The sequence below is a fragment of the Benincasa hispida genome, chromosome 10 (genome assembly GCF_027475165.1).
Source record: "Benincasa hispida cultivar pf3 chromosome 10, pf3_genome.v1.1, whole genome shotgun sequence".
Classification (NCBI taxonomy): domain Eukaryota; kingdom Viridiplantae; phylum Streptophyta; class Magnoliopsida; order Cucurbitales; family Cucurbitaceae; genus Benincasa; species Benincasa hispida.
The window spans coordinates 44438125-44457057 of NC_143487.1; the positions used below are offsets into that span (position 1 = coordinate 44438125).

The following is an 18933-nucleotide window of genomic DNA, read 5'->3' on the forward strand; positions in this document are numbered from 1 at the left end:
CGTAAATTCTTACTCGTTTTCTTTGATGACATTCTTGTATAGAATTGATATGGCCATGCATTTGGAACACCTAACAGTGGTTTTTTGGCTCCTTCATGAGCATTGCCTGTATGCTAATAAAAAGAAATGCCAATTTGTGAAAGACTAGATTGAGTATCTGGTCATTGGGTGTTGGCCAGAGGGGTCGAAGCAAATGAGGAAAAAATTTGTGCCATGGTGCAATAGCCCATTCCCATAACGTGAAGGAACTAAGGACTTTCTAGACCTGACCGGTTATTACAAATGTTGTGTGACGAACTACAGGGCTATTGCCACACCGTGACGAGGTTGACAAAAAAAATGGGTTGCCTAGTCCGATGAGGCCACCCACGCATTTGAATCATTGACACTCCATACCTTCCATGATTCGGTTATTGGGAGACACTCAGGGTACTTGGGAACATACAAACAACCATCTGCTGAATTGTATTGGGATGGAATGAAATCGGATGTGAAGAAGTATGTAGCAGAGTGCACAATTTGTCAAAAGAATAAAACATAAGATAACTAACCCTAGCCAAAACAAAGGTATAAATACCAACATTCCCAACAACAAGTACAACGCAGGACCACAGCCAACTACCCCTCTGTCTAACCCCTTTACCCCTCCTATAAATGATCTTAATGGGTGGCCTAACATGACCACACTCATCTATCTCATCAGCTTAGGCTATGCAAATGAAATACAATTTTATTCCATTTAGAATGAACTTAATGGCAAATTTACAGTGAAAGAAACGTCTATAAAACAACATTTTGTGTTAACAATAAATTCATATATTTTGTGTCAATAAATTCATATGAATTTTCTAGAGGAACACAAGATCTGTAGGCCCCCGCCCACAATTACGGACTGGTTGGATCCTATCACGACACGGAAGTTGAGGTTCCTTCATACCCATAGAATGAACTCAAGAACTAACATCCAAGTGACTGCCCAAACCCAGGAGTCATAGAGGGACATGAATGTGGATTGGACAATGTTTTCTAAAAAAAAAAGGGAAACAAGATGTGATGAAAAAGAAACTAATGCTCAAAGTACAAATGAAGAAACAAACATAATACGAATGAGGATTAAACAATGTACTTTGGTAATTTGTGTTTTTAGTGCAATAGTTAGAAACTAATTGGTAAACCAGATACCTTTTTCCTTTGTTTGGGGGTATCTTTAAATCATGCTTTCATTTATTTTATTTATTTATTATTAGTATTAGTATTAGTATCATTGATAAGAAACAAATTTCATTGAGGTATGAAATCAAGGTTTCATTTAGAATAAATAAAAGAATACAAAATGATACACAAAAACATCACCCAAACACGGAGCAAAAACAACACCTAAAGATCTAACAAAATAAAATGGCTCAGATACAGCACCTTGCGCCTTCTGTTATCCAAAGGCTGGACCTCAATAGCCAGATAGGTGTCAACATCATCCGCAGTAACACGATAGTTTGGTTGCTTCGCCCCTATTATAATCATTTAAAGCAGCATAAGATTTATTAAAGAGGGGTGGGCGGTGAGGAACAAAATGTAATACACACATTAGAAGTGATACCTTCAATGTAATTTACAGATCCATCTTCCAAATGGCGTACCCACTACATTTTGAAAACAAGGACCATTACTTACAAAACAATAGTTAAATAGCTCAGCAATAATTCTTGAAGTTTGCAGCGTCATACGTTTTAAGGGTTTTGACATTCCTAAATTGGAAAGTAACAGAAGAACATCCAGGAGCATATTGAAAAATGTCATGCATGGGTAAAGAGAAAAGGTAGAACTATTTTTGTCTTTGGACTAGACCACTTGAGCATTTTGACTGGTTGGATTCATTTAAAAGCATAAGTGTAAATGAACTTGAACGTGAAAGAATAGTAACCCGTTGGAGAATAGTCGTTCACTCTCTGGAAATTCAGAAAATCCTCAAACCCTAAAAGGTTAAAAATAGAATGCTTCCCAATTTTAACAAATTTCATTAAAATAATAACTGTAAATGAACTTGAAAGTTTCACACCATAAAGAAGCATGAATCTAAACTAGATCAACTCTTCATACCACTCTAAATATTTCCTTTCAAAGACTCTTGGATTGCTTTTATTCAACATGTCCCACACCAAAGCTTTTATAGCATTAACACATGAAATCTTTGCTCTACATTAAGTTTTACACCACAAGAAACTGGAAAATAATTTTCTCCGACATTTATTAAAATCCACATTCCATAGAACTACTGAATGGTCTGAATATCTCATTCCAAAATGGAGACGGAGCAAAGTTACGCATCCAATGAGTTACTAACATAAGTAACTATTCATTTTAGTGTAAGCATCAGACTTCCAGATACAAAGAGCAAAAGCAGATTAAAAAAGGTAGAAAATTGGGCTAATGAAAATGGACCTCAAAGTTACAGCTAGTTGTTCCATTAATTGAGTATCCACATGCTTGGAGATCTTGTCCTGGAAAGGCTTCGCCAGATATTTGAAGGGCCTCAATAGCAGGTAATGGATCATCATCTAAAGCCAAAAGTGAACCCCGTTAAATAAGAACTATTACTGGCACGCTAACAACAAGGACAGAAAAATTATATTTGCCTTCAGAAAATGAAGGTGAAGGTTCCTCGAGAACTGGAGGCAGAATTGGAGAATGAGAAGAGCTTGGCTCATCAAAAGCGGCAGGAGGAGGGGATTGCCCAGAACTCCAGTTGGTGATAGTTTCTCTCTCTGTTTGGTGGACCACATCCTGGTCATCAATCTCACTATTGCTTACAGGTTCACGGAATGTCACCTGTTTGTTTGTTCCTTCACTGTTTGAACCAAGTAGAGTATCAGAAGTAAGTTTTGGAGGAAATATCAAGAAGATCACGGGGAACATAAGCAATGAAAAGACATGTTTTTCTTTGGGTAAAAGAAACATATCATTGATAAATGAAAATGCATGTTATTAATAGTAACAAAGCGTACAACAATGTTTGATTCACTATTAGCTGCCAACTGTTAGGTTGGAAAAGATTAAGAGAGTTCTACTTGTTATACTGCAACTTGATTCAAGCTTTTAAAAGGTTTCATCATTCTTCATAATATTTCTATGCTCTCAACTTCTTCCCATTTTATGTATCAGTATCCTTACCAACCCATGAACAGTTCATTGAAACTAATAGCTTCTTTAAAGCAGCATTACACCTAACAACATTACCAACAACAATATCAAAATATCATTCCCATAATAGATTTCTCCCTGACAGACGTTTCCAAGGACTTCCAAGTCTTCTCGAAGTGAACAATATAATAGATTTAGGAGAACGTTTGCTCCCATGCTAACAATCTCAACACAAACAAAAAGGAGAACATTTTCTCTCGGGCTTCATTACTGATAAACAACATGAAAAGTAAATAGATTTACAAGATTGGAGACTTGGAGTGCTGAAGACAAACGAAAGTAGGCATCATTAAATGTGGCATGTGCTTTCATGAAAAATAAGACTTAAAATAACGTACACTACAATACAATTTTTAGAATTTTCCAAACCCAGACGTCAAATAAAGACATTAAACAGTACCAATCAAAAAAATAATGTAAGAACTTTGGATTTTGGAAGCAATTTCCTTATCATCCACGAAAGTAGCATTTACTTCTTCTTCTAACTTCACATCTTGATCTGGTCTAGTCCCTTCAACTTCCATTTTCATCAGATGTCCCCGACCAGAAGTTTAGTCCCCCTCCAACTTCATCTAAAAGAACCTCATTGACTTCTTTAAAAGAATTGATTCCATGAACTTCGGGGCAAAGCAAAATCACCCTCATGACTTATTTAAGACTTTAACAGGGGTGAGAAATCTCAGCGGAATTCAATCAGCATCTCCCCAACAACCCTCCAACCTCTTTTCTAAGACCCGGTTGAAATTGGAACCAAAATAACATTCCTAACACCTTCGTAAAAAGAAGAAATTTCTGAATATCAACCGAACTTACTGGACTTTTTATGAACTCAAGGAATTCTACGTCCCCTCTCAACTGATTGAAGAAACTACCATTCAAAAGACTGGGTTGATTAAAAGAATGCTCCAACAAGGGCAAAAAATTCCGTTCACCCCCCCCCCCCCCCTTCCAGCAATAAATTTCCATGGAGTGAACAAACAAATAAAGATCTGCTGACGTTACTACAACTAATTTCCATGCAGAAAAAGAAACGACTTGCAAGAAGAAGTAATTGCCCTTCTTTCTGTCATTTTCGATCAATTGCTTTGTCCAAAGAAGGGATTCCCACTTTTCAGTCCCCAACTCGGCCGAGGGTTTCTCTTGTAGTTCACTTTTCCATACTCTCTTCTCTATCCCACTGCAGGCACCTTTACGTTCTTCTCTTTTTGCCTTTTTGAAAGGTAAAGATTTCTAAGAAAGTGAAATTCTTTGCCTTTGACAAGTTCTGCATGGGAGACTGAACACTTGAAAAGCACGCAAAAAGTGCTTTCTTAGGCTTAGAATTTCATTGGTTTTGTTGTTAATTTGTATTCATGGATCCTTTTCTTTGTCAAATTTGTAAAAACCGAGATTTTGAGCTGGAATAGGCTAACTGGAGTTAAAAAAGATGAAAATACCCCTAGGGAGATCAAAGGTTGACCTAACCTAGGGTTTGTGTAAAGATGAAAAGGGCTGAAAAAGGCACCCACAGCACTATACTCGACACTTCAAACCCGAGAGTGAAAAACAGGATAGTTCTGCGGCACCATAGAAAAAAGACATGTAGTGTTGTGGCACTGGGAGGAATTTGCACCAGCGCCATGGCACTACGACCAATTTTTCATAAATTTCACGTTTTTCCATCAGATGAGGGGAGTTCAATTAGAGCCTCCATGGGGACGATCGAGAGCCGATTTCTGGATAAAGGCAACGACTGAGAGCTCTCAAAGAATTAGATGATTGAGGAGATTGTTGGAGGGCAATCCCGAGCTTGAAGACAAGAATCAAGAGCCCAACTTGCTTCCCTTTCCCTATTTAGTCTTCTTCTTTTTCTCTGTATTTTTGGATACGTTATGAACTGGCGATATTTGTATCGTAACATGAGTTGTTGAGTTCGTAGTTCTTTTTAAAAAAATGAAACAAAAAACTTTTCATTGATATAATGAAAAGAGTCCAATGCTCAGATTACAAGGAGACATAATGATGCAAAAAGACGAGATAAGGACATCAACAGGCGCAGCCAGCCATCTCAACTAGGTTGACACCACCCTGGCACCCTCATCATATCCCAAAAGATACAAGATGAAAATGTCAATGTTTAACCTAAAGAGAAAATAATACAACTCAATACAACTCAATAAGCTCTTAAAAACTAAGAAATAAAGTAGCATCTAAATCTAGTGAAGTAAAAGCTCTCCAATTGAGACAAATGTCTTGCACCGAGAAGCTTGAGAATGCCTTGGAAAGTGAACACCAGGTGGATGCATTAAGTCTGGCCGCTTCAAAATGATTTATCCACGATAAGGATTTTTTATGAAAAATTATTTGGTTTCTTTCAAACCAAATTCCAGCAAGCAAAGACTTCACCACATTTATCCATAGAAGATTGGCTTGCTTTTTAAACTTAGGACCACCCAAGATTTGAACAACATTATTTTCAAAGGAAGCACCGAACACACATGAAGATGTCAAGGAGTTTCAGCCAGCATGCCCTAAAGAAGCGGCAATTAAAAAGTAAGTGCGGGAGACCTTCACCTGCAGAAAGACAAAGTGGACAAATTGAAGGGGATAAAAAGTGAGTAGACATTTTCACTTGAAGAGCTGAGGAGCAATTAAACGTTCCAAAAATCATAATCCAAATAACAATATTGATTCTTTTTGGACCGTTGGACTTCCATAGGCTTTTGTAAATATGGTGATCGATGGCCACTGAAGCAGCTAGGCACTTTGATAAGGATTTGACTGAGTAACTTCCTAAAGAGTCTAAAGCCCAAAATCGGGTATCATCATGAGCCTCCACCTTCTTTCCATTCAAGCACCGAAGGAGTTGAGAAAATTCCAAAATTTTTTTCTTTTAACAATCTTCAAAAAGGTAATATTCCATGATGGAGTTGATATGTCCCAATGATTGAAAATAGACCCTTTGGGCAGAAGAGTAAGCCTAAATAATTGAGGAAAACGAAGACTTAGGCTTGAGTTATCAATCCAAGAGTCTTGCCAAAAGGATATTCTTTTACCATTACCCAACTCAAACTGGGCAAATGCTTCTACTTGCAGCCATGCTTTAGAAATGTTGATCCATGGGCTAAGGAGACTATGCCAGTCGAAATGGTCTTTGCCATGAATATTTTGGATCACTTTACACCATACGAAATCAGACTCATGTAAAAATCTCCAAACCCCATTTTGCCAGCAATGCTAAATTTTGGTTCCTTAATCCACCAAAACCAAGGCCACCATCTTTTAAGGATTTAGAAACCATTTCCCATTTAACCAGGTGGTTGATTTTACTCCTTTTGTCATCTTCCCAGAAGAAATTAATTATGCACGAAAGTGATAGGAGAGTAATGGAGATCAATAATGAAAGGTCTTACCGTTGCATCTAATTGATTAGTTGCATGAAAATGAATTGATGATTAGATGTTAGAAAGGTTGAGCTCAAAAGGGGAAACCTGGATTGACTTCTAGGTCTATAGTTAGCATTAAATCAGTCTAAGAGTTAAACAACTAGTTCAGTTAATCCATTAACGAAATCATGCCCTAGGACGTATTTTAGTCTAGTTTCGCCATGTTTCAGTATTTATTTTTTTCCTTGGGTTTAGATTAGATTAGTTTTTATCAAAAGTCGACCTCCTAGATAAAACCAAAACGATCTCTTAGTAGCTAAAAGAATTCTATAGCTTGATGTGCGTGCTTGTGCGTATTAACACTCAAGACTGTCTCTAGAGAAATTTCTTCTTTTTGTGTTGCACCGAGAATGTTGTGTTCTAAAAATGCAACAATAGGACCTTGATCATTTACTTCCGAATGGTTTGCATTCTACAACCTTACTTGAACAGGATTTGTTCTATTGGTTGTACAACTATGTCCTTGAGTTCTAAGGATGGTTTGCATTCTCTTTTTGAAGTCGGTGGGTCATCCTTTTGGTGGTACAAAGAAGACAATTTGTTGGCTCTAATGCGTGCTTTCTTTTGTAGTTTATGGGGCAAAAGGAATAGCAAGCTTTTTCGGGACTCTTTCTTTGTTGATTGTTTTATGGAGTTCGTTTTATCTACTGCTTTTTCATGGTGCAAAACAAAGCACCATTTATCTCTTTTGTAACCACCTTTAGGTATTTGAGGTTCTCTCCTAATTTCATTTATCAATAAAATGTTTTTTACCCCAAAAAAAAAAGTCTGTGTTTTAGAGTTCCGTCACTTTGTTTTGCTATGCTGTGAGAAATTCGGCTTGATGGAGAGTTTTCGAGGGGCTGAGAAATCTTGAGAGGAGTTTTGGTAAATGGCTAGATTAAATACTTCTTTATGGGTGTTTTGGTAATTGAGGTTTTTGTAATTACTAGCTTGGTCTCATTCTTTGGCATTTGAGTCCGTTGTTGTAGCTAGTGTTGGGTAGGATTTGGGATTCATAATTTGGACTTGTTTTTTATGCCGATTGGCATTTTGCATTTCTAAATAAATCAAGATAATTCGGGCAGATACAATTATAACCTTGCCGAGGATGAAAAAAGAGAAGTGCACCAAAACATCTCACAATCAAATCCCATAGTTCAAGACACTCCATAGCGCTAGCATAGTAGCATTAAAGACCTAGAATTCTTTCCTCCCAAATTTTTCAAAACACTACAGAAGACTAAGATATCAGAAGTGCTGGGTTACCAGGACATAACTGTCAATACAAAGAAATGTTTCCTCGTAAAGAACCCAGGCCATGGCAAATTTATTAAAACGTTTGAACCAAAAGTGAAGAAAAGATGGTTACTGTCTTCAGCCTCTATTTTTTCCCCTTATTATTTCTCCGGATGGGATTCGAACCCAGGACACAGAGTTTCTCTTATTATTTCTAGGAAACAAATACTTCCTTGGCAAGATGAAATATACAAAAAGATGTGAGAAAAACATCACATGCTAAAGGAAGTCATGTAAGAGCCTTCCAATCAGCCAAAAGGTCATTTAATATATAATTTGCAAAGAGAGGATAATGTTTACACCATTTTTTTAAGGGGAAAAAAGATACGGAACTTTTCATTAAGAAAATGAAAAGAGACTAATGCTCTAAAGTACAAAGGAAACCAGAACATAAGAAATAATCACAAAAGTCACAAAAGCCACAAAAGGTACAAACAAGATAACGTTTACACCAATTAAAAGCAGGTATAAGTAACATATCTCTAAATTTATCAAAAGAAGTTGAAAGTCTAATGGTTCTTCTCAATCCAAAGTGTCAAAAGAAGAAGGGAAAAAAACTCTGACGATCTGTAGTCAACGGATTTCTTTCTCCTTGCAAAGGCATGACTCTTCAAGGATTGATAAGAGAAGGGCTTTCATATTGGTTGTGAGAGGAGCCATTCCTACTGGAGTTTAAAAGCAAATCATCCAATAGAAGCCCTTGAAAAGTCATAATTAAATTCAAAGCTTACAAAAAAAAGTTCTATTTCCTTTTCTTTGTATCTTGAACATTAGTCTCTTTCCATATTTCAGTGAAAAATTCTGTTTCCTTTTCAAAAGGAATAATAATAAAAAAAAATCAGACCTTTTATGGAGTCTCACAAATCAAATTAGGAAATGGGAGAAATTTTGGCGGACTGCTCTTCCAGGAGGTATGTGTGAGGCCATCGGTTATTCATTTTTTTTTTCTTTTTTGAAACGAAAACAAGTCTCTTCATTGAAATAATGAGATGAGACTAATGCTCAAAGTACAAGTTATTCATGTTTATGAGAGGAAGGGTAAAAAGGGGAATCACTTGGGAGGTAGGAAGCAAAACGGTTAGAGGAGGTAATCACTGGGTGAGTGGGGACCATGGAATGTGGGGGAGGTTTAAGAAGGGTTTTGGGGAGTGAGGGATGGTAGGAAGAATTTGGGTGAGCAACTGGCTCTTGGGAAGGATCTTCAGCCCTCTATAATGTGCCGAGAGTTTACTGGTTCTATATTTCATATATTGTCTTTGTTTTTTCCTTTGAATATTGTGATAGTTGAATTTCCTAGAAGTAAACATATAATATAAGGGTGTTTGCCTTGTGATTTCTTGAAATACTTGTTTCTTGTTGGGATTTTCTTTTTTTATATGATGTATATACACATCCATGAGTGTCTCGGCCGGATTACGTGCACCTCAACTAATCTCAAGGGACAACCCGCCTGACCCTACAACATTTGAGTGTCAAGGAAACTTGTAGGATATCAAATGTCATGGATTGAACCCATGACTCCTCAACCCTTTGCCTTTTTTTATGTTCCCACTACCACTAGGCCAACCCATGATGGTTGGGATTTCTTCTCTTTCTTTCTTTCTTTCTTCTTTTTTTAATATGAAAACAACTTTCATTGAGAAAAAATGAATACACAAGCATACAAAAACCAAGCCCACAAAAAGGAGACTCCCTTTACAAGAAGGGAATCCAACTATACAAAATCATGTCTATAGAATAATTACAAAAAACCTTCCAGATCGAAGCCCAATGAGAAACATGAAAACAAACAAGAGACCAAATCTCTCTAGCATCCCTCTCAATCCCCTAAACACCCTACCATTCCTCTCACCCCACAGCACCCAAATAATAGCACAAACACTAGCAAGCCAGAGAAAACGGCCTCTCTCCCCAAACAGTGGATTGAGGAGGAACTCCTTGATCATATCTCTAGCAACTCTATGTCGAGCACACATCATGCCAAACATTTGGAAGAAAGAGTCCCAGACAAAGGTCGCAAACTCACAATGTCAAAAAATATGATCCAAGTCTTCCTCTACTTTCCAAAAAAGGAAGGATACAGCAGAAAGGCCTAACAAACGACGACGTCTTTCTAACCAACCTATCCAACATACTAATACAGTCGTGAAGAAGGCCGTGAAGAACCTTCCAAGTGAAGAATCTCACCTTTCTTGGGACCTTAATCCTCCACAGCGACACTCACCCAAAGGTGAAGGAATAACCAAACATTGGAAGAAAGACTTACACGAGAACCCTTCCATTGGATTAGGGCTCCAAACTCACATCTCTCCTTCTAAGACAAAAGGGGTGACTCTTAAGAAAAGAAATGAGAGCAACTACATCCGTTGTTTACCTATCGAAAAGAGCACGATAGAACCTGAACTAAAATGAGCAAGAGCTCCCTGTCCACACGAGAAAATCAATCACCAAATGATTTTTAAAGGAAGTGATGTAGCCTAGGAGATAAAAGGAGAGAAATCTCCAAGAACCAATATTGTAAATCTTTTATTGGAATGAATATGTGTTTGATACAAGAGGGGAAGGTTCCTATTTATAGAGCTTTATTACAAGTGAGGGTAAAAAGTGAATTAACCTAGAATATTACCTAATTACCTGATTAATCCCTATTCTTCTTACATCATTCTACCCCTCCAAAAAGAAAACTCGTCCTCGAGTTTTAAAAAGAAAAAAATTATGAACAAAACAAGGAATGAAAAACTTGTTCAATGGAGTATGATCAAACCAACCTCCTATATTTTGAACAAAAATATTAAGATCAAAGGGATAAATTCGAGACAAAAAATCCAATATTGCCACCAAAAGATGAACTTCTCCATCGGCCATAAACCCAAAAAAAGAGGTTTCCTTCAAGTTCATTCAAAACCGTGTTCAAAGGAACAATCACTAAAAAAACGACCTTTCAAAGAGCACCGTTCAAGAATCACATATTTTTTATCATTTGCTTCAAGTTCTTCGACGGTTTGGTGATCCATTTCCAACACAATCAATGCGTCGTTGTTCTTGCTCGGTTCTTGCTTGGTGTTCGATACCTCTTTTCCATCTTCTTTGTTGGATTTTTAATCTTCACCTGAGACAATTTCTGAATTAACATCTTCAAACTCTTCTTTCTCTTCTTTTTTCTTTTACTTCGTTTGCATGATTTTTGTCCCAGTTACCTTAGTTAACTACATGGGTCTTAACAAGATTTTTCCCAATTTAATCACCAAGATTTTCTATTTGAAAAGGGTCCAACCGTAGTTCCTTTGTTTTTCTTCCATATATGAAATCAATCCGTTCTTGAAATCTTGCAAATGAATTGATAAATGAACAACATATTGAGTCATTTTTCCCCATGAACGTTGGATTTCTTTTGTTGTTTTCTTTATTTCCTCTAATGCTACAGGATCAAAGTAGGCATTTCGTTGGATTCTTGGATATGTTTCAATCTCATAGTGGGTATAGAGTTCATCCATTGATTTTCTTAAATCAACCTTTCTTGATCGTGTTTCACAACCAAAAGAATAATTTTGAGTCTTGAACGTTCTTCTTGGGCTGTAAAAATCCATGTTTGATGATTCTTAATGATTATTTAATTCATCTAACTCCCAATCTTTACATTGATTTCTTGAAAAATGGGTTTGATTGGATCATTGAGCCCTTTTTCGATATTGTTGCCTTCTTATTCCATCCCAAATTGACTTAAAAACGTCTCCAGGGTCACTAGAATCACTAGAATCAAATTTCCAATATGGATAACAATAGGTTCTTTGAGAAAATTGAGCATAGGCAAAATTAGTGTGTTGAAATTTGTCTTCTAAACACTTGAGTCAGGATCCCAACATTTTTTTTGGAAGTAAAATTGATTTTCTTGCCTATACAAACTGCTGTATTTTTCTTGGACATCTTTTATCGGCAATAATCCATTCTTGCAAAATCTTGAAAAATCTTTGGTTTCTTCTTTCTTTCTTAGAATTTCAAGGGTTCCCCCCAATTAGATGTGGGTTTTTTAGCAACGAGCACAACTCATGAAGCTCCCTCTTATGATCAGTGTCACCAAAAGTTTCCCGGTCTTTCACCGGCGGCAGTAACGTGGGCCCAGATGGTTGCTCTAGTACCAAATTGATGCAGCCTAGAAGATAAAAGGAGAGAAATCTCCGAGAACCAAGATTCCAAATCTTCTATTAGAATAAATAATATGTTTGATACAAGAAAGGAAGATTCCTATTTATAGGGCTTTATCACAAGTGGGGTAAAAAGAGAATTAACCTAGAATATTACCTAATTACTTAATTAACCCCTATTCTTCTTACATCAGGAAGACAAATGATACAACTAAGGAAATAACCCACAGAAAGGTGTCCCTCCCAACTAGTGATCTTCCCAAAAATATGTCTCTCTCCCATCACCCACCACACACTGGACCCAAAGAACAAAAGCAGAAAGCTCTTTTGAAATCTCTTTCCAAAGATTCTGGTAGGTGCCTTTAACCCCTTTAGCCAGTCACTCGAAAGGATGGGGATTTTCGGTTTGCAGGGAAGATAATACCTAACAACAAAAATGATGACACAACCGAGAGGCTTCCTCGAGTTAACAGGCTATTGCATGCGCTTTGTGAAAGACTATGGGGGCAATAGCATCACCTCTCACTAACCGGAAATTAAGATGATCCAAATCAATGATCGAAAATTAAGATTACCACTCTTGAGAAAATTATAAAATTGAACAAAAGATGATGTGGGGGATTCCATAGCATAATGAAGTTATATGTCATTGATGAGATAAAAGTAATGTTGTAAATCAACATTCATCTCTGGACAATACTAACACATTTGGCATGCAACATAAAATATGCAATGAAAGCAGAACGCACCAACAATGGAGATGGTTGTTATTGTATTCAGTTCAGTAGCAGTCTTCATGTGACCAGGCTCACCTGCTTGCATGATGTGAATACCTCCCCAAATCATCTGGTTCCAACTTTTTTGCCACACCAACACCTAAACCAATCTGATGATGAGTTGATAGATCCCAATCAGCTGTGGTCTGAGCATCAGAAGAAGAAACTGGCATCTTCCCGTTCCAGTATGAAGGTTGAGGAACCAGTTCAAGGCCATTTTTAGTCTGGCACAAAATTTAGAAGATTAAGAAAAAGAAATTAATTCACAAAGGAAATATAAAAGAAAGATGTGAGCATACTGAAGTGGTTAAGGTTGCACCAATAGAATGGAAGGGTGATTGTGGTGCAAAACTTGAGTGGCTTGCATCAGAGCGCCAAGGTGTCAATTGATACTGGGACTCCTTCAATTTTGTCTATCAACGCAGAGTAAGATACAAGAACGATAAAGAGAAGTAAAGAAAATGAATGATCAAATTAGAGTTTCCCTTGCTACATCAATCTAATAAATTCTCAGTACCTCAGTGAGAAGAAGCTTCTCCTGCAAGTGCTTAAATAGAATCTGCAAGAATATATAGACTCCACAAAATTAATTTTCCATTTATTATTGTTACTATTTTCTTTTAACAAGAAATAGCTCCTCATTAATAAAATGAAAAGAAAAATATTGAAAGGGTACAAACTCCAAAGGGAGTGAAAAAGAAAAGAAAACCAGAAAACAGACAAGATCTTAAAGCAGTTACAAATAAAGAGTGCCAAGAAACAAAAAGGACTGAGCGAACCAAATTTCAGCTCCAAAACAAACTGGAATAGCAAGCATAACAGCTGAAGATAAAAATCAATAAGCAAAACAAGAAAAAGCTTAGCCAAAATCGTCCTTCAAAAGGATCTAACAATTCAACAGAAACTCCCCAAACGAAAACCCCAAAACTCGAAATGGCAAAAGAGACTGTAAAGACCAAAAAAGCACTCACTGGAAACTTGATAAAATAAAAATTATTATTATTATTTAAAAATAATAATAAAATAATAAAATCTATTTTTATATATATATTATTAAAAAAAAAAAAAAAAAAAAAAAAACTGCAGAAATGTTGCCCTTGGTTCTTAATATCTCCCAAATCTGCCTTTTAAAGACTCTAAAGAGCGTTTATGGATTTGTTGTGCAAATTTGTGGAAGATTTGGGAGGAAAGAAATGCAAGAATCTTCCAGGATAAAAGAAAGACATCAATGGACATCATAGACTCCACCATCTTTAATGCTTTTTTTGTACAAAGATATACCAGCTTTAAAAAGCCATAGTTTTTCTATCCTTACTGCAAATTGGAAACATCTTTTCTACTCCCTATAAAATAGGCCCTTTTGTATTTTTGGATATCTTTGAATATTTCATTCAAACGATGAAATTGTTTCTTATCCAAAGAAACGGAAGATGAAGAAAGAGAAGGAATTTTTTGTTATTCAAGACCACAAGCTTCTATAAGAGATGAAAATCTGCTAGGCATCGAAGAGAGAGGAGAGAGAGAATAACTTAAAAGCATCCGAAAGGGAGTTTTCAATCTCCACATCATCAAAAGTAATCAACCATTGGCTACATGAGAGAACCCACGCGACTTAGACTAAACTCAGATTCAACAGCAAAGTCACCACCCCGAGAGGGAGAAAAATGAATGGTAGGTCTTTCGACGAGTCTATGCCCTCACGAATAAAAAATGTACCTTATGAGGAGAAAACTTTTTTTTTTTATTAGAACAACTTTCATTGAAGGAAAAAAAAATAATACACGGGCATACAAAAACCAAACCCCACAAAAATGGGAATTCCTCTATAAGAAGGGACTCCAACTATACAAAATCATGTTCATATGAAAATTACAAAAAAAACCTGTGAAATCGAAGCCCAATGAGAAACGTGAAAACGAATAAGAGACCACATATCTCTAGCATCCCTCTCAACTCCCCTAAACACCCTTCTAATCCTCTCATCCCACAATAGCACAAGTTGATGTAAGAAGAATAGGGGTTAATTAGGTAATATTCTAAGTTAATTCCCTTTTTACCCCATCTGTAGTAAATCTATATAAATAGGAACTTTCCCCTCTTGTATGAAATACATTATTCATTCTCATAAAAGATCAACAATCTTGATTCTTTGAGAGAATTCTCCTTTTATTTCCTCCAATGCTACAAGATCTAAGTAGTCTAATAAAGGACTCATCCATTGATTCTCTTGAATCAACCTTTCTTGATCGTGTTTCATAACCAAAAGAGTAATTTTGAGTTTTGAACGTTATCCATTCTTGATGATTCTTTAATTCAACTAACTCCCAATCTTTGCATTGATATCTTGAAAAATGGGTTTGATTGGATCTTTGAGACCTTTTCCGATATTGCCGCCTTCTTATTCTGTCCCTACCCTTGATACATCATCAAAATCACTAGAATCACTAGAATCAAATTTCCAATGTGGATAATGATAGGTTCTTTGAAAAAATCGAGCAAGGGCAAAATTATTATGTCGAAGTTCCTTCTATTCCGAGTCAGAATTCCAGCACTCTTTTTTTAAGTAAATTTGATTTTCTTGCCCATACCAATTGTTGTATTTTTTTTCTTGGACGCCTTATTTGGTCGGTAATAGTCCATTCTTGCAAAATCTTGAAAAATCTTTGGTTTTTTCTTTCTTTCTTGGAATTTCAAGGGTTCCCCCTAATTAGATGTGTGTTGTTTGGCAACGAGCACAACTCACGAAACTCCCTCTTGTGATCAACGTCGCCAAGAGTTTCCCGGCCTTCCACCAACAGCAGTCAATCTTGGCCCAGGAGATCGCTCTGATACCAATTGATGTAGCCTAAATGAGATAAAAGGAGAATTCTCTCCAAGAAGCAAGATTGTTGATCTTTTATTAGAATAAATAATGTATTTCATACAAGAGGGGTAAGTTCCTATATATAGAGTTTTACTACAAGTGGGGGTAAAAAGAAAATTAACCTAAAATATTACCTAATTACCCAATTAACCACTATTCTTATTACATAAACACTAGCTAGCCAGAGAAAACAGTCTCTTTCCCCAAACGGCAGACTGAGGATGGACTTCTCGATCATATCTCTAACGTCTCTTTGATGAGCACACATCAAACCGAACGTCTGGAAAAAAGAATCCTAGACAAAGCTCGCAAAATCATAATGCCAAAGCATACGGTCCAAGTTTTCCTCCACCTTCTTACAAAGAATGCAACAAAAAAGACCAACCAATGATGGCATCTTCCTAACAAGCCTGTCCAGCGTACTAATACAACCGTGGGGAACCTATCAGGTAAAGAATCTCACCTTTCTAGGAATTTTAATCCTCCGCAGTGATGAGAAGACAAATTCACCCACAAGAGAAGGGTTAACCAAACACTGAAAAAAGGATTTACACGAGAACCCTTCCAAAGGATTAGGGCTCCAGACTCTCACATCTCTCCTCCCAAGGCGAAAGGGGTGACTCTCAAAAAGAAAAAGGAGGCAACCACATCCATCATTTCCCTATCGAAAAGGGCACGACGTAACCCGAAGGTGAATGAGCAACAGCTCCCGGTCCATATGAGAAAATTTGTCACAAAATGATTTTTAAGAAAAGACAAATGATACAACCGAGGGAAAGAACCACAAAGAGGTCTCACCCCCACCCAGTGATCTTCCCAGAAATACGTCTCTCTCCCATCCCCCACCACACAACAGACCCAAGGAACAAAAGCAGGGAGCTCTTTCGAAATATCTCTCCAAAGATTCCAATAGGTGCCATTAATCCTTTTAGCCAACCACTCAAACGGATGGGGGTCATGTTTACTAGCAATAACCCTACGCCACAGAGAATTGGGTTCAAAGGAAAAGTGCCAAAGCCATTTGGCTAAAAGGGCTTTGTTTCGAGTCCTAAGGTTCCCAATTTCAAGACCCCCCAAAGACACCAGTTTCTCAATAATCTCCCATCTAATAAGATACGAGCCGATGCCTTTCCCTTCATCATCCCCTTCCCAGAGCAAGTCACGCATCAACCTCTCCAAACACTTACACACCTCCCCCATAGCTCTAAAAAGAGAGAAGAAATAAACCGGAATGCCACTCAGGACGGACTCAATGGGTGTAAGACGACCCGCTTTAGAAAAGAAACTCTTTTTCTAAGAAGCCAACCTACTTCAAACTTTGTCAATCACAAGGTCCCATAAAGAAACACACTTTGGACTATTCCCAAGAAAGAGACCAAGGTAAAAAGGGGGAACGCTTCCCACCTCACATCCAATCCACTCTACCCACCTTTTAATCTTATCTTCCATGCTATTGATACCCATGACACAACACTTACCCCTATTTATCTTCAGGCCGGACATCTCCTCAAAGAAAGCAAGCACGTGATTCATCATTGAGAAGGAATTAACACTTCTTAAGCAGAAGAAGATGGTGTCATCTACAACTTGAAGATGGGAGAGGGGAACCCTATCCTTACCCACCTCAAAGGGCTCAATTGGGTTACCTTCGACACACTTAGTCACCAATCTGCTGAACACATTCACAACAAGGAGGAAAAGAAAAGAGGAGAGAAGGTCTCCCTACCTTAGACCTCTCGACGCCATCACATTACCTCTAGTCTCCCATTGATAAAAAAAGGAGTAGCTCACATTCCTCAAGCAACCCCACATCCACATGTCTACTTATAACCAAGGCCTTTCCTATCTAAAACCTTATCCAGAAAGTTCCAATCTACGTGGTCATGAGCTCTGTCCTCAATCGCCTCATTGGCAACAAGGGCTTGATCCAAAATTTGCCTTCCTGCCACAAGGGCCCTTTGCTCATCAGAAATGGTCGACGGGAGCACCCTCTTCAGACGATTCGCCAAAACCTTCTCCAAAATTTTGTACACATTTGTGATGAGACTGATTGGACGGAAGTCCTTAACTCTTGTCACAGACTCCTTCTTTGGGATCAAATAGACGTAAGTTTCCAACATAGATCTATTTAAAATCCCCCTTTTGTAAAACTCTTCGAAAATTTTGCCCAGATCCTCCTTCACAAGGGACCAATTCTCTTAATAAAAATCCCTGGTAGAAACTTTATGGCTACTAGAAAGGAATGATGGATTTGATGGAGCTAATGTTAATAAGTTCAAACTCTGTCTTACAGAGGAGACCAAGAGACGTGAAAATTTTTCTTCAATTAAATCAAAATCCACATTATGATCCTCAATGGGTGATTAAAAAGAAATGATAGGCTCACGAATACGGAAAATGTGACACCTTCAATTGCGAAGACTTATTCTAGAAGGGGTAAATTAGGTAGTGGCTAGGAAAATGCTTATGTTGAATTGGCAGTGAATTGGCAGTGGAGTACAGTTTGTTTGGAGGGAAGGGTTTTGTAAGGGGTTATGGGGGAAGGTTGGGAGGTAAGAAAAGTTTAGACAAGAGTGTGAGGGGGGAGAGAGCCTTTTCTCTGAAAATTGCTAGTTACAAACATTGTAGAGTGATGAATCATTTACTCATCCTTGTGAATACATAACCCACTGTATACCAAAAAACTCTCAATATCACAGTGTTTTCTTAAGCTTTTGGTCCTCTTCTGTGTTTGGTTGTTGGTGTTGCCAAGTATAATGTCTGCAAGTGCAATAGTTTGGACACCTAACACAAGACTTTTGGCATAGACATCAAATATTGAAACGAATTGGTTCAATTTCTAGGCATGTTGATAAGCTTCGAAAGTCCTTTTTAGTTGGAGTATTTTGCAACCATTGAAAACTCATCGGTGGACGTTTATTGGTTACTTCCTTCCACTTTCTTCTATCTTGAACTCGAGGACAATTTTTTTTAAGAGGGAGGGCATTACCCTAGTAGTTGGTTTAATTCAATGTTTGATCTTCTTGGTTTCTCTTTTTTCTTTTTGGGTAAAAGAAACTTTATTTATATGAATAAGGGGAAGACCCCGAAGAATTACAATTCTTGGTTTCTCTTTTAGTATTTTAAAAACTGAGTCTGTTGTTAAATTCCCTATAAATAGAGGTTTATCTCTTGTATTAGGCACTTTAGAATCATAATAAAGATTGACGGAATATGTCAATCGTCTCCAAGTAAAAGGAATTCAAAAGATT

The 18933-nt window shown here is 37.3% G+C and overlaps 1 protein-coding gene across 3 annotated transcripts in view; it reads right to left on the bottom strand.

The window, feature by feature from the left end:
* The window catches only part of LOC120087880 (uncharacterized), a 33834-nt gene that overhangs the window by 8205 nt on the left and 6696 nt on the right, over window positions 1–18933 (bottom strand). For 2 of the 3 annotated variants that reach the window (XM_039044880.2, XM_039044881.2), the window contains exons 9-15: window positions 13337–13378; window positions 13119–13232; window positions 12856–13043; window positions 2634–2845; window positions 2440–2555; window positions 1598–1640; window positions 1417–1508 (exon numbers count right to left, since the gene is read on the bottom strand). In XM_039044880.2, the coding sequence (XP_038900808.1) occupies window positions 1417–1508; window positions 1598–1640; window positions 2440–2555; window positions 2634–2845; window positions 12856–13043; window positions 13119–13232; window positions 13337–13378 (807 nt within the window). The remainder of the gene's footprint in view (window positions 1–1416; window positions 1509–1597; window positions 1641–2439; window positions 2556–2633; window positions 2846–12855; window positions 13044–13118; window positions 13233–13336; window positions 13379–18933) is intronic. The other variant, XM_039044882.2, reaches the window with a different exon arrangement.